Consider the following 27,084-nt stretch of genomic DNA (forward strand, 5'->3'; position numbering starts at 1 on the left):
ACTTGTAAAATATACATAAAAGTAAATAAACACTAATTGCGAGACATTTATTTGCAACTAGAATTGCGAAAGGCTATCAGACTTCCCCAGATCTGCGACTGACCTGGTTACAGAACATGGCTGGAAAGCATTCTGAAAGGAGCAATCATGCCGAATCTGCCCAGTGTTTGGTCCACTCGGCAGCCCTTGTGGCTGAATATTTAAGCATGCTTGAGGATCGAAAATACCTTCCCGTAGGGTGTGTAACGTTTCAGGTAGGAATGTGCTTCCGTCCCCCCCTCAATTGTACATTTTGCATTTCTACCGCCTAATGCTGAGATACAAAGCAATAATAAAAGTCCTAAGTACAAATCAAAGCAGTCCTGAAAACAGCTTCATCTAATACGATTTTGCTGTTCCAGACAAGGTATAACTTTTCTGAAACAGTTGTTGAAAACTGTTCTTGTGATTAGGTTGTGACTAAGAGCATCAGGCTTCAATCCAGCAGAGCATGTAAGGTCATGCTTAGTTTTGAGCATGTGAGTAGTCGCACTGGCTTAAAGTTTTATCATATGCGTAAGTGCTGGATCAAGGCCTGTGGAGAAATGAAAAATACTTGAAATTTGCCTCTTTCAAAGAGGATGTTGCCTAAGTAAAAACTGAGTAAAGCTTTTTGGCCCAGTATCAGATTACCTGTAGCTTTTGGAGTATTAAATGTAGTTGCTTAAATAAAACTTTTCAACTCTATCTAAACTGTGTCTCCTTAGAACATATCTTCTAATGTTTTGGAAGAATCCGCAGTTTCTGATGATGTTGTCTCACCAGACGAAGAAGGTATCTGTTCTGGGAAGTATTTTACAGAAGCAGGTCTGGTGGGATTGCTGGAACAGGCTGCAGCATCTTTCTCCATGGTAGAAGATTTTAATCTCTCTCTATATCTATTTCAGCAACACTCATAGTGCTGGGCAATATTCAGGAAAAAGTTTTGTAAATGAGACTGTATAATTCTGCCGTATCACTTCGTTTATTTTGATGGTGTTGGTAGCAATGTTTCTCCTGGGCAGCTCAGTTAGCCCCTGTAATCAACCATAGCCTATCACTGAGTGCGTTTTGTGGGTTTTTTCAGTTCATCATTTAAGGTAATTGAGTTTTAGTTAGTTGGGAAGGTCTAATTCTAGTTCTAATTCACCATTAGTGAAAGACAAATATTATCTCTACATTATTAGTTAAAGACCGTGTAGTTCCTTCCACCCCTTTGAGTAGAGGGGACTGGCACACACACAGCTGGTGGGTGGTATCTTTGTGGCCTCCCTGTCCCCATACTGCAGATGTCCCTCCACGGATTGCTAGGCAGGGTCTGTGGCTCGGGAGAGCGCAGGCTGGTGCTAGGAGTGGGCAGAGGTTGGGAAGGTAATGGAATGGTAGCAGTGTACCCATCAGAGACAGGCTTTTAAGAACAAGGTAATTATTTACCACAACGTGATTTGGAATTCCCTGTGGCAACAGACAACAGAGCCTGGCAGCACATTTCCTGCAATGGACTGGCAAAGCCATGAGGGAGTAGGGAGGCATAGTGCTTCTGCAGATCCTTCTAAATTCATCTGTGACAGGTGGAACCCTAGTCAGATCACCATGCGTGAGAGGGCAAATGGTGCTATTTGACAGACACCTGGCAGGCTTCAGGGAGACACTTCACAAGTCCCATCTCATGCAGTTTGAGAATGCAATATACAAGTTACACAGACCCAAGTCGCACTAAATCTAATGGGCTATACTGTGCACTCAGACGTAGACACTGTTCCCATTGACTTGTTTAATATTTGGTTCAGCCTCTCCCCTCTTGCGCGTGTATTTTAAATTAAGAGAACATCCCAACTTCAGTAATAAATAAGTTTTTTAAAAATAAATAGAAATGTGCTACTATACGTGCTTTTGGTTCTATGAATTACTGAGGATTTGATACCTCTTCTACAAAAGATTCCTGATTAAATTACAATAAATGTAAGCATATAAGTGACCACTTCAATTTTGTAATCTTAGTTACTGAAGTACTGTGGGCATGTATTGTATACCAGTGTATTTCTTTTCTTTTCCTGTTGAATTGATAAAAGGATCCATCTGATACATATTATTTTTGTAGGCTGGCATGTATGAAGCCGTTAACGAGGTTTACAAAGTCCTTATTCCTATTCACGAAGCTAACAGAGATGCCAAGAAACTGTCCACAATTCATGGTAAACTCCAAGAAGCATTCAGCAAAATTGTTCATCAGGTAACGATTTTAATCTTCCAGCTGCAGTATGAACTGTGAAGATATTTGAAATGTTTTAGTGTTGTTTTCCACCAAAAGCTAACTATCAAGGAGACAGCCATTTCAATCAGATTATATGAATAACATCAAAATGATGGTCCACAGTAAATGCAAGGATCACTGATGAGTATTGACTCTAGGGACCTTTATAATCATACACGGATGTCAAGTCTGCACATACAAACTTTTCATGTAAATAACAAAAATGAGGAGGAGTTATTAAGAAATCTGTCAGTTGCATTGTGCATACTAGTTATAGATGTATAATTTCAGGTGTGACTTTAAAATATGTTTGCATGCTGGTAAAAAAGGTTTGTTACATTTAGCTTACTAAATAGCATTAAGAAATGTTTGGGTTTTATTTAGCTCTTTGTAGGCTGCATGGGCTATTTTGAACTTCACCAAAATCTTTTTTTCTTATTAAACAAAAATACAAAAGGAAATCAAAATATCCTTGTTTTCCTGCCTCTGAAATTAGATTTCATTCTGAACACACCTATTATTTAAAAAAAAATCCTTAATATTGTATCCACCAGTATAACTAAAAGTTAGACAACATTATCCATGTTTTTGAAAAAGCAAACACTTAGGACGGAGGTAGCTGGGCTGTGTTGTTAGCAAAGCAGCCTCAGTTAAATACATTGTGCAATCTCCTCTCTGTATTCTCCTGCTCTTTTCCGTGCAACATTAGCTACCTCATAGCCGATCCTGCTCCGGCTGTAGGCAGTGATGTAAGATCAAGCCATAGGTTGCTAATCACTGAGCTCACTTCTGACTAGGCTCATTGTAAAAACTATGGCCCCAATTCAGGAAAGCATGTAAACACGTGCTTAACTTTAAGCTAAAGGTTAATCACGTGCTTAAAAGTTGTCCTGAACTGGGAAGATTTCCTGAACTGAGGCCTATGCTCAGTGGGATTTGAAGGCACCACATAGGAGCCACTCAGCATCTTGCAGGGTCAGAGCAGCCATGCGGGACCCATCCTGTGAAGTGCTGAGCACTTCTTGGAAGATGCTGAAAGGCATCAACTCCCACTGAGCTCAGTGGACCTCAGCTCAGTGGGAGATGGAAGTGCTTGTTACCTTACAGGATTGGCCCACAGCACCTGTCCTTTCCTGTGAGGGAGCATCAGAACTCAGCAGCCAATTCTAAAACAAATACCAAAACAGTGGCCCTCACATGGACTGGGTATGTTGTGTGACAGCTGGTTTAATTACGCTTCTATAAAAGTGTAAGCTGAGCCAGTTCTTCAGTGGATGGATATCTGCAGAGCTCCACTGACTGTCCTGATTTACACCAGCCGAGGATCTGGCCCTGCTCTCTCCACATTATAACTTGTGGCATGGCTGTGCCAGAATTCCGGATATTGACCAGACGTGATAAAAAGAATAATAAAGGACAAAAATGTGGTTGATCTCTCTCTCATCAGTCATGTAATGTCCTTCTCAGCCAAAGGGAACAATAGGCCACAGCAGATGCCTGGTAACTTATAATCATTGAGACCATTTCAGATTAATAATACCTTACATTAGTGGTCATGTTTTTGGCCTTTGAAACATTATTTTTTTGTTTCTGTGACATGCCCTTTTTACTTTTTATTATACAGAGTACTGGCTGGGAGGTAGGTAATATTTTAGTTAGTAAAGAACACTAATTGATCAGATGACTCATGCCAATGCTTTGCCCACATGTGCTAGTTGTGGGTATTTCTGTTGCTGTCTGCTGTTTAAACTGAATTCATTAACCAAAGAAATATCAATAAAATGATCGTTGTAGTTGTAGGAAACTCTTGCTAAGAAGCTGTAGGTAGTGCATGGTTGCCAATGTGTTCCACTAATGAGGTTCTTTGGTGAATGAGCCACTGTATCATCACTAGTTTGTTTTTATATTTTGTTTATAATTCTTCTCATCAGCATTGACACAGAATATCATCTCTTCATACCATATTTTCACCCCACCCACAGGGGTCGATTTAAGTGCTTATGCTCAGAGGTGTCGAAAGCGAAACCTGTAATGGTTAAGCAGACATTAGCTCATACTAGAGCCACTCCATCTTGGTAATTAACAAATGCTGAATACCTTTTTTCGAACGCAGATTTTTGGGTGGGGATAAAATAGCGCAATTCTTTTAACGCCAGAGATTTTGTTCTGCTGCTTTAGTTTTAGCAGAGGCCCTATGCTTGCATTTCTACAATATCCATCACGAGAGACACTCGTTCGGATTAAAAATAAACGGTGTCCACTAGATCTCTCACACAAACCAGTTCACTGTGATTTTGATGAATCGGTTAATAGGTCAGTTGCTTGTGTTTGCATTTTTGCTCTTATGCATCAACTTTAATTTTTTTAACTTTTTGTAAATATACTCCTAGATTATTTTCCTCAGTTCCCAAAAGAGCTTTTCAAGCACTGATATCTGCTTCTGCTTTACTTTGAATCAAGCAACTCAATCTGGTCCACTCTTACTATCAAGATTGTTCAGTACTTTAAGACCCCAATTCAGGAAAGCACGTAAGCCCACGCGGTCCTGAGTTGGAGCCCATATAAGAGGTCCTACATATTCTCTATTACACCTAGAGTTTTGGCCAGAGATGTATAAACTTCATGTCTAATTCTGGCTTGTCAAGAATTAAAGTTCAATAGTTTACTTGTAATTTCTGCTGTAAAAGAACTTGCCTTGTAAATCGCTTGCTTTTTACTGTGACCCAACAATCCAATGTTTGTATCATAGAATGTAAGTTATGTGTGCTCAGTATCCAATAAGTAATGGAAGCCTGTGAGCATCTATTTTGATCAATCTTCATGATGCTAAATCGACCCCTGAAGTATCCCCTTGTCATTGGTTATGATTTTAACATCATTCAGTCTTGTTTTATTGCATGGTAAAACACACCCATGGTTTATGTTCTCGTCTACTGTTGTGCACTTTCGTTGCCACTTTTTGCTGAGCTTTTTCTTCGTAGCCTTCACGTTTGTTGCATGTTTTTCTTTTTCCTTATTTTTTAAAATATTTTAATTGATGCACACCTCTTTTTTTTTTTTAATTTATTTATTTGCTGCCAATTGCTGCTGCTTTGTTTTTTGGAATTTCCCTAATTAAAATACTTTCTGTTTTCTCCTCTATCGCCCTGGTTGCTGACCCTACTCCCCACTTTTACTATTGTCTGTTGTGGTAAGTTCCTACTTTGTGGATTTTTTCTTTTTTTTTTTTACTCTGTGGAGACCTCAATAATTTCATTTTACCAAAGAGCAATGCCAACTCACAGATCCAGGGAAAGCAGTATTGCCAACTCAAGTGTTCAGGAGTCAGGTCTCAATACGTTCATGAGATGTTGCTTAAAAATCATGAGTTTTTAATATTTTTAGTTACCTTCTGGTTTTTGAGCTGTTAGGGTTCACCTTTTCATGCTTTTCACTGCAACCGTGAGGGTTTAAAAACAAAGCCAGTGGAAATTCTTACTGAAATCACAAGACTCCAAGAGTTGGCAAGACTGTCTAAAGACTTTGTGCATTGGATTAAAATCAGCAAGAAAATGTCAAACACCATAACAGAGAGATTTGGGGTTATGAACTCCCCTCTCTAACATGTATGAAGGAGTTATTTTTGCTCATACCTATTTTGGGCCAGTTCTGCCTGCGTTTATACCCAGGCTACGCTGTTGTCAATAGATGGCCCCCTGCTGTGTCTAATTTCTCAGCCCTTTGATCAGTTAAATCTAGTTGGCAAAGCTTTTGGTGTGTGTGTGCAAGAGATAACTTTAAACCTTTATTCCCAGCGATTTTGGAAGCTGTTTACCATGCATAATAACAATCATGAACCCTTCATAAATCATGGTGGCTGTTATCTGCTCTGCCAGTTCTGAAATGGCTACTCAGTGTTCACCTTCATTCTCGTCTCCTACCAAAGACCTATTACTTTTCTTGAAATAATAGGCGAGAAAATGCTTTGTTAATAATTTCTCCCTCATACCTGCATTTTTAGCTCTCTTCAGAAACAATGTAGTATTTTGAAACTACTTGTTTTGTTTTCAGTACTATGTTTACAGGGCCTTTGGAATTGATTTAATTTCTATGGGAAAATCCTGGCAAATTTAGAGTCAACACATGCTCATAACACAAGACCCTTTAGATTAGGTTATGTTATTTAGCCCAGTGGATCTCAAACTTTAGCAACCCGAGGACCCCCATTTTGATTTAAAAATTTTCACGGACCTCCTAGTACCCCACTCAGACCCCACCCCGCCCCACCTCTTCCTGCCCCACTCCACCCCTGCCCCCCTCCTCTTGCCCGCTTCTTTCCGGCCCCTCCCCCAAGTGCGTCCCCACTCCTTCCCAGCACCTCCTGCATGCCACTGAACAGCTGTTCCCCAGTGTGCAGGAGGCACTGGGAGGGAGGGGGAGGAGTTGATCAGTGGGGCCGGCGTCTCCGGACATGATTCTGCCCCTTCCCCCTAGCATGCCCGGTCCCCACTCCTCCCCCTCCCTCCCAGCACACCGCTGAACAGCTGTTCCCCAGCATGCAGGAGGCGCTGAGAGAGAAGGGGAGGAGCTGAGGGAGGAAGGGGGAGGAGTTGATCAGCGGGGCCTGTGGACCCCTGGAGTAGGGAGTCCGTGGACCCCAGTTTGAGAAATGCTGATCTAGCCCATTGCAAGCAGACTAGCCATGGAATTCAATTCTTTGTTTCACTTCTGGTGCTACTGAGGTACATTTGAGTATGGCCTAGACTGACGTTGTCCTTCAGTCTTGCCCAGTCAACAAACACCTTTGGAGAGCCACCTTTCTTGCACCCGCCAGTGGAATTCAAAGAACAACCACCTCCCCATTGTGTCCAGTTTCCTACTTTGTCCTAGGTGTCTGACTTGTTTTTTTTAACGCCATTAGGCAAAGGCTTGAATGATTTGAATTGATTAATCCCAAATTTGCATGTAACTGCCTCTGACTCAGCAATCAACCCTTGCCTGACTGGCTCACTTGGCTCCTAGTTATAGTAACTCGAGCAAACACCGGCTTAACACAAGCAAAAGCCCTTAGGTATTTCCCAGCCAGGCTGGAAACTGGGCTTTTCCCAATTCCAGGAGGCTCAATGTTACTAAAAATAGCACCTAAACATTTGCCCAAAGTGATGGAGCTGGTGTGCACCCAGCTGTCTGGTTTGCACATGCAGATACTCATTTGTGGCTGCACCAGGGGTAATTAGTTGTGCATGAGTGTTCATAGTCAGCTGGCAGCTAAGCCGGCTCCCCCCTGCTGGATTTCAGCAGGAAAAGAGCATCCAGGAGGCAGCGGTGGTGGTGGTAGGAAGTAGCAAGTGGCACTGAGGGGAAGGGGACTCAGTACTGGTCCCAGATCTCCCCCAAACCTGGTAACCAACCAGCCCACCTCTGGAAGATTCTAACTTCTACCCCAGCCAGCTGCCCTCATCTTTTCCACAACGTCCCTCCGTCAAAAGGCACCCCACAAACATAGCTGCCCCCAGCTTCTACCTCAAGCTTTTCAGCTACCCTAAACCCCCCCCCCGCTGGCCTTCCCACCAAACCCAGCCTCCCTTAACTACCCCAAAGCTTCTTCCAGCCACCTCCACCTAGATATCACCCACCTATTTCCCAGACACCTGTCAGCACCCCAACAGTGCTTGGGGTAGAGGTATATTGACTTTAAACCAAAGTTTTATAATCATATACAAGGTAGTTGCAAATATGCACATTTAATGAGCTTATCTGCATATTTGCAAATAATTTGCATGTCATGTCATACACAGAACTGCACAAAGCCTGGCAGCTGTGCATTTCATTGATGAGAACAGGGACATAGACATTAAGGCTGAAATTCAGTGGGATTTGGGCACCTAACTCCCCTATGCTCCTTTGAAAACTCAAATAAACGTTAAAGTGTTTCCTTCTCCTTTGCTCTGTTTCCTTTGTTTGTCAGTGATCTTGTGCCCACTTAGCAAGGCTGACCTCCCAACGCTAAAAATGGCTTTAAAAATGCATTTTAAGCGGCATACTTGGCAGCACAATGGAGATCACCAGTGGTTAAAGCTGAGGGAACAGCAGACGAAAGGAGGCTTTAGGAGATATTTCATTGTTTTTGTATCAGGGAAACCTGCTTTTTTATGGTGCTTAAGGAGGATGAAGTTGGTTCTTTAGCATGCTGGGCAGCTCGGCTACAGGGTTCACGTACATGGATCCAGGGCTTGTGCCATTAGCACTCCCACCGTGTTATTTAACCCTCAAAGAAATCCTGCCCCTGCTGCCCAGAGGCTAACTGTTACTGAAACGCTCACTCATTTAAGACATTTTAATGATGTAGCTTGTGCCTGAAGTGGGCGTTTATGGAAGGGAGAATAACAATATGTCCACATAGGCAAACCACCCCCACCAGAGGATCTTTTTAGCACAAAATAGTGTCTGAAAATGATTGTTTTGCTTATGTAGATGGGCTCAATCCAGAGCCGGCGCTAGGCATAAGCAGACAAAGGAATTGCTTAGGTCCCCGAGCAGCTCAAGAGCACCCCCTCTTAATTACTAGTATGTGTTGTGAGGAGGGGGGGATATTCCTCCTTAGGGCCCACCATGGGCTGGCATTGACACTGGCTCACTCCGTTTGGAAGCACACTACGGAACTGTGTGACTGTCTTTGTTGAAACCCCAGTGCAGCAGAGTGGCTTGTGTAAACCAAAGCCCACAGAGCCCAAGAGTGAAGCTCTCACATCCTGCAGCAAGGTGCCATGAAAGCTCCGCCCGCACTCCTCAGTTCTGACCTGTAACATCCCTGCTGTTCAGGTCCTGAGTCTTAAACACAGATGTCACGTCGCAGGGCAGGTTTTTGATTTGGACTAAGAGGGAGCTGCAATCCAGGACTCCAGAGGTGAAAGGCTAATGTGCTAACCAACGCTGCCAGCCATAGCCACGCGGCAGGGCTCACACCTGCTGTTCATATTGTCTCGCTTGGATCATTTTCAAGAGTCAGAGATTCATCTTAAGTGACTTGGTTTCTGGCTTAAAACACTGTTCGTTGCCACAAAAAGCCGCTGTAAATGGACTTTCTGATGGTGAAGGATGTTGGCATGTGTTGCGAGGCTGTACTAAGCCCCCACCCTGGCTCCAGACTGGGGAGATGGATTTTGCCTTTGCCGTCCCTGCCCTGTCCATATGTGTGTACCTGTACATGTGCACACACAACCTGACCACGCTGGGTTTATGCGGGTTTAGTAAATTTCCCCAATAAAGCTTCACTATTTTGCAATGATGAACGGCCAACATTTTCTTTTCCTACTTCTGGATATTTGCATAGCAGCATAAATGTGCCTAGTGCTTAACAAAGTATCTGTGACAATGTCCATGCCCCAAGACTTTACAATCTAAGGGCCCGATCCTGCGAGCACTTATTACTTGGCTTAGTGCGTCATGCCACTGAAATCATTAGCCACCATTTCCCCCCGAGATTAAGGCTTATTGGCTCCACTCCAACAACCCAAAGCAGCCCTAAAGCAGGAAAAGCTGGCCATGTGCTTCTATCTTAGGGGAATCCTTGGCTGGTGTAGGGAAGCGGCATGGTTTGGGGAATAAGGGTATGGCCAGGATACCCCTAGATCCCTCTGATCCCTTGCTGTGACCCAGGAGGCTGTTGGGAACTTGCACACAATAGAGCAGCCTGAAGGCTGCTCCAACTTGTGCCAGGGACCAGCCCCAAGATCAGGAGATCACAGAGGTGGCTGAAAGCCATTTTTGTCTCCTTTCCTGCTGGGACAGCCTCTCAGAGGGAGTAGCATGCAGGTGGTTGAGCCCTGGATTTTGAAAAATCCATGGGTTTTGATTTTTTCCTGTTGCGAGGTGGGTGCATAGACATGCATCCTGAAAGGACTTTCACATTTTATTTTAAGCAACCATTGCTTTGGTAGTTTTATATTTTTTTAAAAATAATATATTGCACTGATGAAGCCAATATCCCTTTGTATCAGGCCCAAACCCCTTCGTGCTGACTGAATTCAGCTAGTTTTAGAGATGAATTTGTGGGGAACTGAGCGCAGTTGGAGCTAAGGGCACTGTGCACCTCATCGGCGGTGCTCAGCATTTTAGACGATCAGAAACACAGGGACCAATCCTGCACAGTAGTGATACTGAGCACTTCTTGGAAAGTGGGAAGCGCCCTCCACTCCCACTGAGCTCAGTTGTTACCCTGGGTGCCCAGTGACTTTCAGGAGGTGCTCGTTGGAATTGCCATCGGTGGAGACTTGTAGTAACTTTTAAAAACATATTTGGAATATTGCTTTGTACCATTAAGGCTAAAGGATGCAGGGCTTTCCTCTCAACTTGACTAGGTCCAGATAGAAGAGACACGTGACCCAATCCTACCAGTGCAAATCCATAGCAAGAATCCCACTTATTTCCATGAGAACAGGATCAGGCCTGTAGCATGGGACAAAGACCCAAAAAGGAAGGCAGCATGGCCTAGTGAACAGGGAAGAGCACTAAGAATTAAGAGACTTGAAGTGTGTTCCTTATTCGCTGTGGGCCTGATCCTGTGCTTATCAGCCAATGGCAAAATTCCCATTGACATGTAGGTAGTACAGGGTTAGGCTCCGCGTAACATTGAGGGAGATACTGAATAGCTCTGTGTTTCAGTTCCCCATCTGCATAATGGAAATAATAATTCTTTGTAAAGTGCTTTGAGATCCTCTGGTGAAAGGTGCCATATACACTCAAGCATTGCTATTCAGATGATGGAAGGAAGAAAACAAATAGCACAGTGAGCTGGAAATGATGAGGTGTTTTCTTTAGCATAGATAACATTGTCCATTGTCTGGGTTTCATGGGTCCGTCTGAAAAGTTAGAGTAAGGGACACCAAGGCTGAGTGGGATGGGAGGAGGTATGGGGCTGAATAAGGGGTAGCTGAGAGATGTGGATGTAGTCATAATTGATAGTCCCCAAATGTAGCATCCAATACTTTGATTAAAATACCGTAATCCATTAGGGCACTGATCCAGCAGAGCATTGAACACGTGTGAAGCCGGGCCCAGCGTGATTCCTCAATGACTTAAAGTTACATCCTGTCCTTTGCTGAAGTGGGGCTTGAATGTTTTTCTCTTTTCACTTCCCTGTAACAAGGCCAGCATGTGACCCATCAAAAACAAATCAGAGGCTTTTTTTTTTTTTCCAGCCATGGGCACCTCCAGCATCTTCCAGCTCTTCCTTTCTACTCTGTTCTGGTAATCAAGGGGAGTATGGAAAACTCCTGTTCTTGTGGCCTAGGGGAACATGGAAATAGACAAAGCTCCTGCTGTCTGGGGGCTCTCTGCTGTACACGGCCTTGTGGGCACACCAGATGCAGGGAGCTAGGGATGCAGGCAGCCCAGCTGGCTGCCCTGTCCAGGGAAAAGGCACCTCTGCTGAACAAGGAACCAGTAAGACCACTTCCTGCGATGAGCATAGGGACCTGAGCATAGGGACCTGAGCGTTCCACGTGCTGCAGCTCCCTGCACTGAAGGGCTCAGCAGCCACAACTCCCAGTGGCATTCAGTTGGGCTGGGGGAGGTGATGCTGTGCGAATGGCATATCCACCCCTCCTAGTTTGCCTGCTTTTTGTTCTCTCCACCACCAAGGCCGAGGGGATCATGTGGCTCTCGAGCAATTATGTGTTTTCATTACAAAGAAATACAGTCATTGAAATGAGGGAAATGTACCTAAACTACAATTTTATTATTTAAAAGCAGTAAGGAGAACTCCCATCAGATATCTGAATGCTTTCCTCTGACTGCTCACTTTTCATGAATCAGATTCTTTTTATCTTATCAGTTTTGTATCCTTCCTGCCATCCAGACTGTTTTCACCACTACCACAAAAGATCAACTTACAGCAGAAATTGTTCTGCACCTAACCCAAAAAGTAGTCAAATGTCGCCAAAAATGCCTTGCGGCATTGCCCCACCGCAAAATAGTGAATACAAATCCCACCCTCTGGGCTGGACATGTAGAGGTGCCATTTGACACCCAAACACTAAGACTGAGAGAGAGAATGCGTTCTGTTCTGCCTCACACTTTCCCATGAGAGTAAAGGTGAACATGTTCTAAAAAGCACGTCTAGTTTCTGCATGCAGCGTGATGAGTTGTTTTGATCTTTAACAAAATCAGAGGTGTGATTTATTTTTTTTAAATATGTTTCTTCCGATCTTTCAATCTCGCTTTTTTAAAATGTGACTTTTCCGACAAAAACCCTGTGTGTTTCAGTTTAACTGTCATGGCTGTTACATTCTGTGGGCCAGATTCACCACTGGCTTAAATGGGAGCAAGTGCCTGGAAGCCAATGGAATTGCAACGGCTTCCACTCAGAGTGACTTTGGCCCTATAGTTTACCCTAGGAGAATGAAAGTGCACTGTTTAAAAAATAAATAAAACACCTTTTAAATTTTGGATTATTTTTAAATCACAGAATAAGTGGATCTTGACTTAGGCCCTGATCCTGCAGTTAGTTGTGCATGAACAGATGGCTCTGACATGGAGCCGCTCAGACTTTAATGGGGCTGTGTAGACATGCAACAGTCTGCTTGCTTGTTCACTACAAATTGCAGGATAAGGACCGTAGCTTGATTTGACCTAGCCTTAAACCTAGGGCCAGCTAATCAGCTGATGTACATCTGCAGAGCTTCACTGAGTTCAGGGCGGGGTCAGGATCTTGCAGTGAGTTCTGCCTGAGAGATGGCTGTGCTCCTGAATCAATAGGGGTCCTCCCAGGAGGGAACTCATTGCAGGATCAGGCTATTAATTATCTCCAATAACGTCGATTTCATACTAGTTTTGAGTTTACCTTCAGTGTGGTGTTTGTTGATTAGCCCAGGTACTTCTATCCCTTCCCCCACCCCCCATAGCAAATGGCAGTTCAAAGTCAGGAGCAAATTTACAAACACTCAAGTTTACAACATATGTGAATGAGTCTTTATACTGAAGTGCCTTTTGTCTCTCCAAACGTAGGATGGAAAGCGGATGTTTGGTACATACTTCCGGGTTGGTTTTTACGGGACTAAATTTGGAGACTTGGATGAACAAGAATTTGTGTACAAGGAGCCTGCGATAACAAAGCTAGCCGAAATTTCCCATAGACTAGAGGTGAGATTGTTGTGCAGACCTCTGTAAATTCCCTCTGGAAATTGCAATTGAGCTGCTCAAGCCTTGAAAGCTGGATTGTTATCATAAAACGTAGGTAGTGGCTGAAACAACAATCACTAGGCAAAGGCAGTGGGTGAGATTTTGTATTGTGCCTCTTGGAGCCTGATTCTGGGCTGCTCCAGGGACCAAAACAGCCTCCTGCATAACGTAAGCTGCTCTAAGTTACCCCAGCCCTCCCTGAGCCCTGCTCAGTGACTCAGCTGCTAAGAATGGTCCTAGCATGCAACGCCCCCATCACATCTCCCTCCAACCACTGACCCCACTCTGTGCTGAGAGGGGCCCGCATGGCCTCCCTGCGTTTCCCCTCAGAAACAATAAATAATTTGACTTACTGTAGCTAGAGGCCAAGACTTGCTACATCACTTCCATGTTCTTGGTGTATTGTACTGAGTATTAATCTTTGTCAGTGCAGCTGATCTTCACTAATATGGTTATTGCAGTCATTCCTCTCAATCCTTCTCAAATTTTTTCTTTTTCTGCATTAACATTTCCCCCTTTCTCTTAATATTTCATTCCGGGATCTCAGCTGACTGCCCCATGCAGCCCTTCTGTTTCATTGCTCCACCAAAACCAGATGATGTTTATCTTTTTCCCCTTAGTGAGACTGCATAAAGGAGATATTAGTTTGGCTTGTTAGGATTTCTTCCATGTCCTCAAGAAATGCTTTTGGAGATCGAATCAGAGCAGTTTGTAGAAAAGTGGTAATCTTCGCTCTGGAAAAACTCGAGACAACATATAACCCTATGGACAAATGTAAACGGGTTTTCAGGAAGAGATGAGCCTCCCTTCCCTACGTCTGCCCCTCCCCAAATAAAATCAGGCCCCTTTTTGGTGTTTCAGGTTCGGTGCCCCAAAAAATGAGGCACGTAAAATCACGGGAAATTGTAGCCTATAAAGTTTGTTTCACTTATCGACGTACCTTTCCTGATCAAATGGAGGCAAGTATAGGGCCAGATTCTTATCTCAGTTACCCTGATGATGTCACTCAGTTGAAATTAATGGAGCTGCTCCAAATTTAAAATTGTGTAACTGAGGTTAGAATCTGGATATTCAGATTCCCCCACCCCACATGTAATTTATTCAAACCAGCAAATGCCAGTTCTGAGCTCCATCTGCTTTTCAAAAAGATCCTGTGTTGTGCCCACTGTTCAGCCTGTGACAGACTCACAAGGAGTCCAGATGATTTGTCCGTATCTGAGATTGGAAGGATACAGACCCATCCTGGCTTCCAGGTTTTGTGCTGTAACCTCTAGAACTGAACTGATTAATTCTCCCAGTTCAGCAGATCAAATTCAGCCCAGGCCCAGCTTGCACTGAAGGCTTTGGAGTTGCACCTGTGCTGAATTTGGCCTGATCGCCCCAATCCTCTGGCTGTGATTACAGAGATAGGTGTTTGTTTTTCAACGCAGTGTTCTCCATTTCAGGGATTTTACGGCGAGCGATTTGGTGAAGACGTGGTTGAAGTGATTAAGGACTCTAACCCTGTAGACAAATGCAAACTAGATCCTAACAAGGTAAGAATGCAAAGCACAACTGTCAAGTTTAAGCCATTTCTAAGTACTTAAAACACAAAGGGCAAAATCCTGGGCTGGATACAGCCTCTTCTGCAATTAAATTCCTTGGAGAGGGCTGACAGATGGCAAACCCGTGAGGATCCCCATGTGGAGATTCCACCCACACCACTGTTCCCGCAGAAGAATGCAGAATAGGCTGCAGGACATGTGCCATGGCCCTGTGGATTCTGGGGCGATCAGTGGGAAGTCAGGGCCTTCTGAAATCCCCACTGCAGAGAGAGCTCAGTGAAAAAGATAATGCAGCTTCATGCTGCATTATCTGTTCTTCATCATCTCTGCTGTGTACAAGGGGTGGTGCAATATTCCTTGCCCACATCTTCGAGCACCTGGGTTGCCCATTCCTTCCTCCAGGGCCCTGGACCAGCAGAGAGATGCCATAGGGAAGTCGGGAATAGTGTTGCAGATGAGCACAGATAAGGAGACCAACACATGGGGTGGAGGGGGGCTGCATTTCCCCCTCCCCACAAGCTACTGAGCATGCCCAGTTCTCACAGAAGCCAGTGGGAGCTTTGTTTGAGTAAGGACAGAGTAAAAAGTGAGTTAGGTCTACAGGAGGTACCCCAAAAAGTGGAGAGTAAAAAATAGTCCTGTTTCTTAAAGGTGAGGCTGGTTATTGTGCAGCTAAATGGAGGGAAGCAGAATTTATCTCCTTGCTTCCCTCTGCATTGTGTTTTGTTATCTGAAAACTTGTTTTCCCTATTCCAGGCCTACATTCAAATAACCTATGTGGAGCCCTACTTTGACACATACGAGATGAAGGACAGGATCACCTATTTTGACAAAAACTACAACCTGCGGCGTTTCATGTACTGCACGCCCTTCACCCTGGACGGACGTGCTCACGGGGAGCTGCATGAACAGTTCAAGCGGAAGACAATCTTGACGACCTCCCATGCTTTCCCTTACATTAAAACTAGAATAAATGTTAGTCACAAAGAAGAGGTGAGACCTGTGTATTAGGTATATTGTGAATCCCAAACAGTGGCGTTGGGGGGGCAGGGATGTATTGTACTGCCACAACAAAAAGTCTAATACACTATGTGGAAACAAGCTTATCAGCCTCTCCTGCATTGCATCCGATGAAGTGAGCTGTAGCTCACGAAAGCTCATGCTCAAATAAATTGGTTAGTCTCTAAGGTGCCACAAGTACTCCTTTTCTTCCTGCATTGCTGAGACTTGTGCACAGTGAGCTCTGTAAAGCAGGCCAGGCTGCCACAGACAAAGATGGGTAATGGTTAGTTATCTGCTTTATTAAAACATTACAAAGAGGTTCTTATTGGAACAATTTGCAGGGGATAAAGAATGAAACTTTAGCCTGTTGGATGGCAGATTGACTCATTTTCACTAGCGGTTCATCTGCATCATGGGCATTTGTGTGCTCCAGAAAGCACAGCTGCATGTATTGAATCAAATAAAGAAGGAGGGGCTGTCCTTCAAAGCTAGAGGCTTTGTGGTGTCATCCCGAATGACAAAGCCAGTTCCTACAAGTTTAACAGTTGTGGTTACATCATTCCGTTGAGGAGGCCAGACTCAGCTGTTTCTGTTCCTTGTGAGTATTTCAGACCTTAGTCTATCTGAGGCCATTTCTATACACAAACTTAAACCAGTGGAAACTCCTCGGTGAAACACTCATTATTTTAGCTTATTTTGTTTATTTAATTAATCAATTTAAACTAAACCAAAATGAGGCTGTTTTAAACCAAAGTAAGTGTGTCCACATAGCCATTTGAACTGGTTTAAAATCATCCCTGAAGTTGAATTTGTACAAGTCTGTGTATGTAGACAAGCTTTCAGTCTGCCATGTATATCTCTGCCATTTTGCTCAAGGAACATGTGCTCCACCTCTGCAATTACACTGGGTCCCTCCCTCACTTATTTCAGAAGCCTGCCATTAATAGAAAGAATTGTCCCCAACATAATTTAAGACAAGATTTTCCACTACAGGAACCTACAGCCAGGGTCCTAAATGCATAATTAGGTACCTGAATAAGGCTGTAATCCTGCAATTTCTTGCATGTGGGTTGATTGAACACAATGTGGTGCAACAGGCACAAGGGACCTAATTTTTAAAAGCTCTGAGCATCCAGCCACAGAAACACTTCTGAAAATCCGGTCACTTATTTAGGACCCTTATTTAGAGATGGGATTTTCAACAGCACCAAAGTGACTTCAGAGCACCAGTCCTATTAACTTCTAATGGGATTTAGGCTCCCAAGTCACATAGGTGCTTTTTGAAAATCCCACCCTAGGAGCCTAGTTTTAGGTGCCTCTTTTTGAAAATCTTGGCCATGATAAAAAAAAAAATACAGTCCACGGATTTCTGGCTAATGTTTGCCTCTGCAGATAATTTTGACACCCATCGAAGTTGCCATAGAGGACATGCAGAAAAAAACACAGGAATTAGCTTTTGCAACTCATCAAGATCCAGCAGACCCAAAGATGCTCCAGATGGTGCTGCAAGGTTCAGTAGGTACAACGGTAAATCAGGTGAGAATCACTTTATTGTGCTTTAAACACACTCGGATATTGCATATCACTCAGTTGGATGTTCAAGCATGGTGGAGGCTTAAAGTTGTGTCAGTGGAAACCGCTTTCGTCTGGATTTGTTTTGTTTAATTTTAAAAATGTGCAGTCACTTTAGAAACATACTTGACAGCTAGTAGCAGAATTAAAGTACCAATGAAAATATCAAGCAGCCAGAAGCTTGGTCTCTGCAGGAAGTGGACAGAGCAGATCAACTGAAGGTTTTTATTGCTGGGGAATGTAAACAACATACAATTTCTCTTCATCTATCAAGGTCCTAAGTGAAAGTGGCTACTGTGATGGTTTGGTACCTTCCTTTGTGTTTTGCACAAAACTGAGCATATTGTTCGTTCTCTGTAAATAGTAATTATAGTTTGGTTTTTAAAATTGTTGTCACCCTACAAATGAGAGGCAGCATTGTGATCCTGGCAAATTGCCACTGTAGCCCTTTGTGTTGCAAAGACTGGACACCTTTAGCATTAGGGATAGTCTAGCAGGGGAGAAGTGAAAATCCAGAGAGGTTACAAAAAGATTTTACTCTCTCTGTCGTTGAGGGAACACAGCACTCAAGAACCTCAGCAACAGAAAGTCAACTATGGGTAGAAAATAGTTGCAGTGCCCTGAATTAAAACCAAGCATACCATAGAATGGGGGCACTTCCAATACAACTGCTCCCAGAGAAATTTTTCTCCTGTCCAAATGCTCTAGGTTATGGCAAATACAATTGAATGATGGAACCCCAGTGAGCTTTTTGTATGTTTCTGTGAGGTGGTAAATAATAGGTTACAGTACCTCACTCTAAATGATGGATTTGGTGAATATCCTTTCCTCTGCCGTAAGATTACAGCCCAAACCACATATGCAAGATTAATTTTATGTTGATTCTGGACTAGTTACTATCACCGATTTTAGGATTTGAGTGGCAATTGTTGAAAGTGTGGTTATGATCAATACAGTGAGTATGTGAAACTGGCCCATCTTAGTCAGCTGACCTGCTGCTTGTTGGTATCCTGAATGATGATCTGTTTGCTTTTTTGATAAAAATAAGTATTGCTATTTCTCACTCTGGTTAGCCCTGCACAGCTACCAAAGCTAAGAGTGAGTGAGCTGGATTGTATTTTGGTTTCTGCAATATCAATGGAATTGAAAGTAATACAATTGCATAGGTAAAAGATGAGGGAAGATTTTTGCCTGCAGAATCGTTACTAATGCACAAGCCAGAAAAATTATAACTTGAGTTTCAGACCCTATGTTCATTTTGCAGGGCTGGCAAACAACTACTGTACTGGTTCAGTTTTCAGTGTTAAATGTCTGTTTACTTGACAACTGAGCACATTTGATTTAAAAGCCATTGAGAAAGAATAAATGTGGAATCTCATGTATTTTACAGTCACTTTCCAAAAGCAGACCCACACTTTAAAGATTATGTTGAGCAAACAGATGCTTTCACTTGTCACGATAGTTGGTGATTTACTCTGAATTTAGAAGACACAATTCACCAAGAAACATCCTCTAAGGCAGGGGTCTCAAACACATGGCCCGCAGAGTTATTTGCTGCGGCCTGCCAAGCTCCCCTCACCTGCCAACCCCCCCCCGCAGCGTGCCGCGTCCCTGCTCCCCTGTCTACTTCCAGGCGCTTCCCACCGCCAAACAGCTGTTTGGCGGCGCTTAGCGCTTTCCAGGAGGGATGGGGGAGGAGTGGGGAGCCACACGCTCAGGGGAAGAGGCGGAGAAGAGGCATGGAAGGGGTTGGAATAGGGGCAGGGAGGGGGCGGAGTTGGGGTGGAGACTTTGGGGAAGGGGTTGGAATGGGGACGGGGAAGGGGTGGGAAGAGGCGGGGCCTCATGGAAGGGATGGAGCGGGGCCGGGAGGGGGGGCTTTTGTATCTTTATATGGAAAGGTGTCAGTGATGTTGCCCTCAGGCCAATGTAGTCCTCACGTGGCCCTCATGATGTTTTGAGTTTGAGATTGCTGCTCTAAGGGAATGTTGCATTTTATGAAAGTTCCTTTTTGTAAGAAATCTCTCCAATGGATATGACAGGCAGTGCAGAGAAACTTACTATTTTCTCTTCTACTCCTAAAGGGACCATTAGAAGTTGCACAGGTTTTCTTGTCTGAAATACCCAATGATCCAAAGCTCTTCAGACACCATAACAAACTACGGCTCTGTTTCAAAGACTTCACAAAAAGGTAGAGTGTTGGCTTCAAACTCCTTCCAAAAACTCCTTTCAGTGCATCAAACAGAAATTGATATAGCAATATAAGGGGGTGTCCAGTGCCTGTTAAAAGAATACACTTGTAATGTAGCAAAAGATACAGTACTCACCATTTGCTCTGTTCAAGGAACAAGCCTGTTTAAAAAATGTGTTTTCTGTTTCCTTCGTGCCATCTGTCTCTGAGAACTACTGTCAAGTGGCCCAAGTCATTAGGCATGGGTGTGTATGTGAAATGAATTGGTGGTCTCGGCTGAGTTCCTTATGGACAGGTGTCCTCATCTCAAAAACCCTACTACCATAATTGGCACTAATGAATATCTTTATTGATAGTGTCAACAGAAAAGGCAAACTGTTGATTTGGCAGGGAGGCTGAATTACCCTCTCCAAGTGGCTTTGAAGCATGTTGGCAGAGTTCTCTGAGGACGTGTGCCGCTGCTATATTTTTCCTTCCTTGTTGGTAAAGAGAATTGCAGTCTCAATCCAGCACTAAATCTCACAAGCATTTAAACAATTGGTGAAAATAATTGAAATTACAATATTGCCCTCCTCTTCTGAGCTAGTAGATCCAGAAGCAGCTTGGGTATTCATTATGAAATAAAGTGCCATCGATATTATCAATTCCTTTTTAGACACGTTGTTTAATTTACATCGTTCAAAATACTAGCGTTCACAGTGAACATTTAATAGTCAGCTGCTTGATAATCTTTTCCTAGGGCTGACAGTGAAAACATCCATCTTTAAACCCCCTTGGACTGAAAATGGCTGTGGAGATAAACTTTCCATTCCTCCTCACAGAGGAGAAATGTTATAAGAGAACAAATTAAACTTAAAAATGAATCACAACTCTATGAATAAAATGGAAATGGAAATGTGACTCACTATCCTCTCCCCAAGGAAACCAACCAGATAAGCTGAGTTCTTATTACCCAAAAGACAAGATAGAGGATATTAAGTGTCAAGCCAGGAGAACTGTATTAAATGCTCTCATACTAATAAATTAACAGGCTGTTGTCTGCCAGAGTTTTACAAAATTTTGTTTTCTAGGTGTGAAGATGCGTTACGCAAAAACAAAAGCCTGATAGGTCCAGACCAAAAGGAATATCAGCGGGAGCTTGAAAGGAACTATCACCGGCTCAAGGAAGCGCTCCAGCCCTTGATAAATAGAAAGATCCCGCAGTTATACAAGGCAGTTTTGCCTGTCGCTTGCCACAGGTGGATGTTAATTTTACTCTATTTCACCCTAGCTTGGGTAATGTTTAAAAACAAAAACTCAGCTGGAATGATATGGCATAAAGAGGACATAGGCATGGGAGTGTTTAAAACCACTTTCCTTACCATAGATCTTTCAAGAGGAAATGCAGGTGGGTCCCTCCCCTTCCCCATGTGTCTTGCACTTCAGGATGTATTGGTTGGCCAGTTTGCCTTTGCAGATTTTTCTGGTATGGCCTCCTTTTCCTCATTCCATTAGGATGCTCCTTCCTCATAGCAGGTTCAAGACCACTCCTCCTCTAAGTCCAGTCAGTTCTGTACCTAAAATTTCAGAGAGTGAAGCCCAATGATCCCCTGAGTGGTAGCTAAAGAACCCCTGGGGTGAGTATCCTAGCAGATGCACAGTATGGATTGTAGAGCTTCACATTAGAAAGCCAGTGAATGTTGTCCATGTTGGGAGACCTTTCTGAAGCAGACTGACCATTTCCATTCCTCTGCAATGAGTTTTAACATACAATCATTAATTATTTTATCAACCAGGTCAGGAGCCATTTACACGATTAGTGTTATGAGAGCTGATTTTAACAAGTGCACATATTATGATTGAGCAAGTGGAATTTGCATGCAGTTCCTGGAGTGGATTTAGGGTAAAAAGCATCCACCCAAAACTACTACAATCCCTTGCAAATGGCAGGCCTCAATCTACAATCCCGAGAACAGGATAGTGGTTAAGTGTCTCCTGTTACACATTCCTTGCTTATTGAAGAAGTGGCATGCTTGGCAATTCTGGAAATTAGCCTTCTCTTTATCCCTAATTGCCATTCCTCCAGTTTCATCATCATTCAAAATTTTTCTTGTTCTCAACTCTGTGGATGGCTCCTGAACCATTCTCTGAGTATTCCTTATTTGAGCTATTTGTAGTTTGTTGTTAATTGGTCAGGTAAATCACATAGTTTTGTTTCTGTTCTGTTCCCTGGCTGGCTGATCTTATGAGGCCTTCTGCCACAAATGCTCATGCACATGAATTTCAGATTTGATCTTCTCACACGACGTTTAGAAATATGTTTCGTGAGTGAAATTTCCCATAGGATTTAAGAGGTGCCCAGAGCTTGTGCTGTCCCTCTGAATTTCATAATCTCTGAATATTTATGAATATTCATGTCAATAAAACACAAAATCACTCAAATGTTCTCAAAATGCAAACCCAAATTAGCAAACTAATTTTAAAAATTCAAGTCAGTTTTTGCAAGTTAGCAAAGATAGAAATCATGTACAGAAAAGCACTGTTCATCTTAATGGAGAGCATGGACTTTTTAACTTAGAATGGAAAATGTGAGCTTATCTTGTTTTTTTTCTCCTCCTCCCCTCCCCTCCCCCCCCCCAGAGACTCCTTCAGCAGAATGAGCCTTCGCAAAATGGACATCTAAACAAGTTTTAAAAAATGTACTTCATTTTAAGGTATTGAAAAGAGCGAACCATGTTATCAACGTTGGGAATCAAAGAAGTTTTATTGAGAAATAAAACTTGGACTTCGTCCTGGACTCCATACGTACACACAATTTACTTCCTTACATTGAAGTGTTAAGTGGCCAAAAATTATTCTGAATTGTCAAATGTTGACTTATTGATGTTTAAAAAAAATAATGGCAGTGGTATGCAAAATACTGGTGATATGCTGTAAACTTACCTGTTTTTAAGGCATTTTTATGACTCAAAGGTACACTAAATGCATTTATCATTATTTATAGCATTACCTAATGTTAAATTTATTTCCTTTTTAGTTCATTTATTTAATTTATATTAGGCGCATTTGCAGATGCATTTTTGAAGAGTTTTTAATGTAGTGCTGGTTATTTCAATGGTACTATTAAATATGTGAATGTTTACATTTTAATTCACCATGTGTTGGACTTCGGAGCTCATCACCCTTGAGAAAGCTAAAAAGAAAGGTAAGTCTTAAGCCAACAATTCTTAAATGAGTGCAGTGACCATATCATCTCCAACTTGTTTTTGTATCTTTGATGAAGACTGCTGCAAGGAAAAATAACTTTACGTATGCTCCTAAAATAATGACTTTTTGTGGTACATACGAATGTGTTACCACTTACTCTAACCTGTTTCTTCTGTACTGGTAAAGTAGACGTATTGCTACGGTCTTGGTTACACTGTAATTTCTACTAAACCAGGAAACCCAGTTACAGCATAGTAGTCCCCTCATGTGTATAGTTGACTCTTGCAGTGTGCTTGAGGTAAAACTACTTTTTATTGTCATCTTTTTATTATAATTATCTATAAAAACACATCTTGGAAGAAAATGACATACACATTTAAATAAGTTAAAATAAAATATACATATAATTACCATTGGTGCTTAGTAGAAATTACAGTTTATATTTTATTACATACAAGAAAACTACATTTTAAAGAAAGTTATTTAAGTTGCTGAATCAAGAAACCCCATATTTATGGTTGCCTTGCAACCTTAATTCTGTCTCTTTATGTTTCCAACTTATGCACTGAGAGAGGGGTCCTATAAAAATAATGGTATATGATAGTGTAACTAAATCATTCTGCATATGCACAAGGGGGCACAATTAAGGTTGCTTGTGCAACTATAAATCCTGTCTCCTAATTTTTGAGTGTTGGATTTTGAAATCTAAATAATTTTCTTTTAACAGGTTTCAGAGTAGCAGCCGTGTTAGTCTGTATCCGCAAAAAGAAAAGGAGGACTTGTGGCACCTTAGAGACTAACAAATTTATTAGAGCATAAGCTTTCGTGAGCTACAGCTCATTTCATCGGATGCATTCAGTGGAAAATATAGTGGGGAGATTTTATATACACAGAAAACATGAAACAATGGGTGTTACCATACACACTGTAACGAGAGTGATCAGGAAAGGTGAACTATTACCAGCAGGAGAGCGGGGGGCGGTGGGATGGGAGGGAAGACCTTTCATAGTGATGATCAAGATGGGCCATTTCCAGCACTTTACAAGAACAGTAGGAGAGGAAATAAACAAGGAGAAATGGTTTTACTTTGTGTAATGACCCATCCACTCCCAGTCTCTATTCAAGCCTAAGTTAATTGTATCCAGTTTGCAAATTGATTCCAATTCAGCAGTCTCTCGTTGGAGTCTGTTTTTGAAGTTTTTTTGTTGAAGAATTGCCACTTTTAGGTCTGTAATCGAGTGACCAAAGGGATTGAAGTGTTCTCCAACTGGTTTTTGAATGTTACAATTCTTGACGTCTGATTTGTGTCCAATTATTCTTTTATGTAGAGACTGTCCGGTTTGGCCGATGTACGTGGCAGAGGGGCATTGCTGGCACATGATGGCATATATCACATTGGTAGATGTGCAGGTGAAAGAGCCTCTGATAGTGTGGCTGAAGTGATTTGGCCTTATTATGGTGTCCCCGAATAGATATGTGGACACTGTTGGCAACGGGCTTTGTTGCAAGGATAGGTTCCTGGGTTAGTGTTTTTGTGGTGTGGTGTGTGGTTGCTGGTGAGTATTTGCTTCAGGTTGGGGGGCTGTCTGTAAGCAAGAACTGGCCTGTCTCCCAAGATCTGTGAGAGTGATGGGTCGTCCTTCAGGATAGGTTGTAGATCCTTGATGATGCGCTGGAGAGGTTTTAGTTGGGGGCTGAAGGTGATGGCCAGTGGCGTTCTGTTATTTTCTTTGTTAGGCCTGTCCTGTAGTAGGTGACTTCTGGGTACTCTTCTGGCTGGTAATAGCTCACCTTTCCTGGTCACTCTTGTTACAGTGTGTATGGTAACACCCATTATTTCATGTTCTCTGTGCATATAAAATCTCCCCACTATATTTTCCACTGTATGCATCCAATGAAGTGAGCTGTAGCTCACGAAAGCTTATGCTCTAATAAATTTGTTAGTCTCTAAGGTGCCACAAGTACTCCTTTTCTTTCTTTTAACATAATTTTATTGTATGTTCTTTGTGTTGCCTTTTTTTTCTCTTAAGTTAAAAATTGAACAGCATTTGTCTTATCTTTAGAAGATTACTTTGGCAGCCAAAATTTTTCTGAAGAACACAAGTTATACAGAAGTAATTATTTTTAACAGTTTATATCTCCGCTAGATCTGAATGGAATTTTATGGCCAAAGAAAATGCATTTCTCTAGCCTAAGGGGTTTTCTCCAAGCCAATTTCAAAGGCCGGCAGCAAAAAATGAGGTTCAAGAACTTTTTGTAGCAGAAAGGATGCAAGAACCTTTTATAATGGAAAATGTTAGGCAACTTAAATATAAAGGTCACTGTAGATTTCAGAGTAGCAGCCGTGTTAGTCTGTGTCCGCAAAAAGAAAAGGAGGACTTGTGGCACTTTAGAGACTAACAAATTTATTTGAGCATAAGCTTTCAATGAAGTGAGCTGTAACTCACGAAAGCTTATGCTCAAATAAATTTGTTAGTCTCTAAGGTGCCACAAGTACTTATTTTCTTCCTACATTGTAGAGATATTTAAGAATCAAGAAGGAAAGGTAAATAGCCCCAAAATAATTAACTCATTACATACAATGTTCTGTTATACATTCACATGTGAAGGGACGTTGTCCAATCTTAAACCCACTGTAATCAGTGGAAAGACTTCCACTAACTACAATGGGTGTAAAACTAGGACCCCAAGTCAGTGTAAATCTGTAGAGGTTATCCCAGATTCAGACAGTTTTTATATTTAGATGATTTTATATTTAGATGATTAATCTAAAAATTGTGATGGAGAATTACCGTATGTATCATTTTGTAAAGTCAAATAGTAATTCTGACCTATTTATTTTCAGTTGCAGAGAAACAATAGTCTGAGTAATTTAAAACTGCATTTGTTCAACTATTGCAAATTGACATTTCAGGAATGGTAGAAATGGCTTTAGGCGAGTAAGCATCTGATAGATCTGTTCCAAACTTGTGCCAGAGGATATTTTTCATTCATAGTCAGTATTCAGTAGGCTCATGTAAAATGCTTGATTGTTTATAAATGAAGATGTTTCTCTACAGCTGTTGCATGTAATTATGGAAGAGAGCTGGATCTAGCATTGGTTGTATTGTAGTCTTTGTTCCATGTAAAATTATTGTTTCAATATCCTGTTGTGGCTGCGACTGATTGAAGGACATATATTAAGGAAACAGTCTTTCAGGGCTGTAATCCCTTTATGGACCAAAATGTATTTTCATTTGCAGGCTGAAATTAAGTGAGCCCTACACTAGGTGTTGTAGGATTGTGTGGTAGGATGTTTTATATTTAGGAGCTTTTTGATTGTGCCAGTTTTGCAGGGTAGGATTATACACAAATTGGACAATTCTTGTTTTAGACCAAATAATTCAGTCACTCTGTTGATACCTACTGTGGAGAAAGAAGGCATCAAGAGGTATGCAGAGCCAGATTTTTCTCTCTTTTTGAAAAAGACTCATTATAGACTTATTCAAATAATAAAGAGCTTATATTAGCATAAGTATATTTACCAAGCCACCTTTAAATGTGTTCCTCAGTAACACTACAGACATACATCTCTCCAAGGCTGAAGCATGTTTATTAATAGATTTTTATCCTATTTTCCCTGCACAACTGAGCTATGTTTAAATCATACTAGGGGCCCTACCCACCTTGAAGATAATTTTAGTTTTGCAGAAGTTTGATTAAAGCTTTATCACCCTTTCTTTTGTGATGCATAGGCTAACTTATAGTTTTAATTCCTTACACAAGGATAATTTTAAATATGAGCTAGAAATGAGGGCATACTATAATTCTCTATGGAGAATGCTCCAGACATGATTTTTTTCTATAAAGTTTCCATGTCCCCCACTGTCATGACAACAGATATAAGTTACTGATCCTATTATGTATGCATCATACTTTTAAGAGCAGACTGGAAAATATGACATCTTCCACTATAGTCATAATGAAGTGTTTGATAGGAAGATGGTTTTCAGCCTAGATTTAATCAGGAAAGGACTTCATTGTACTTCAAAGAATGCAGGATATTTCATATGTTAGAACAGTAAGGGCTGAGTTCTAGTCCTTGTCTTTCCTAATTGATTAGTGGACTCCTGCGTCCCCTCAACAGTTGTCAATGATAGTACCTTTTGAAGTTTTAA

The 27,084-nt window shown here is 42.0% G+C and overlaps 1 protein-coding gene across 14 annotated transcripts in view; it reads left to right on the forward strand.

Annotated features, from left to right (window-relative positions):
- DOCK7 (dedicator of cytokinesis 7) overlaps positions 1–23,718 on the forward strand; it is a 141,513-nt gene extending 117,795 nt beyond the window's left edge. For 5 of the 14 annotated variants that reach the window (XM_073357472.1, XM_073357473.1, XM_073357476.1 and 2 more), the window contains 11 exons: positions 62–254; positions 747–890; positions 2,120–2,251; positions 3,897–3,911; positions 13,259–13,393; positions 14,878–14,967; positions 15,733–15,969; positions 17,371–17,514; positions 19,635–19,741; positions 20,812–20,979; positions 22,363–23,718. In XM_073357472.1, coding sequence (XP_073213573.1) covers positions 62–254; positions 747–890; positions 2,120–2,251; positions 3,897–3,911; positions 13,259–13,393; positions 14,878–14,967; positions 15,733–15,969; positions 17,371–17,514; positions 19,635–19,741; positions 20,812–20,979; positions 22,363–22,414 — 1,417 coding nt within the window. In that variant the 3' untranslated portion in view covers positions 22,415–23,718. Of the gene's footprint in view, positions 1–61; positions 255–746; positions 891–2,119; positions 2,252–3,896; positions 3,912–13,258; positions 13,394–14,877; positions 14,968–15,732; positions 15,970–17,370; positions 17,515–19,634; positions 19,742–20,811; positions 20,980–22,360 lie in introns of all 14 variants that reach the window. The other 9 variants (XM_073357468.1, XM_073357474.1, XM_073357482.1 and 6 more) reach the window with 6 other exon arrangements.
- Positions 23,719–27,084: the final 3,366 nt, after the last annotated feature.

This window comes from Lepidochelys kempii, chromosome 8, assembly GCF_965140265.1.
Source record: "Lepidochelys kempii isolate rLepKem1 chromosome 8, rLepKem1.hap2, whole genome shotgun sequence".
Lineage (NCBI taxonomy): Eukaryota > Metazoa > Chordata > Testudines > Cheloniidae > Lepidochelys > Lepidochelys kempii.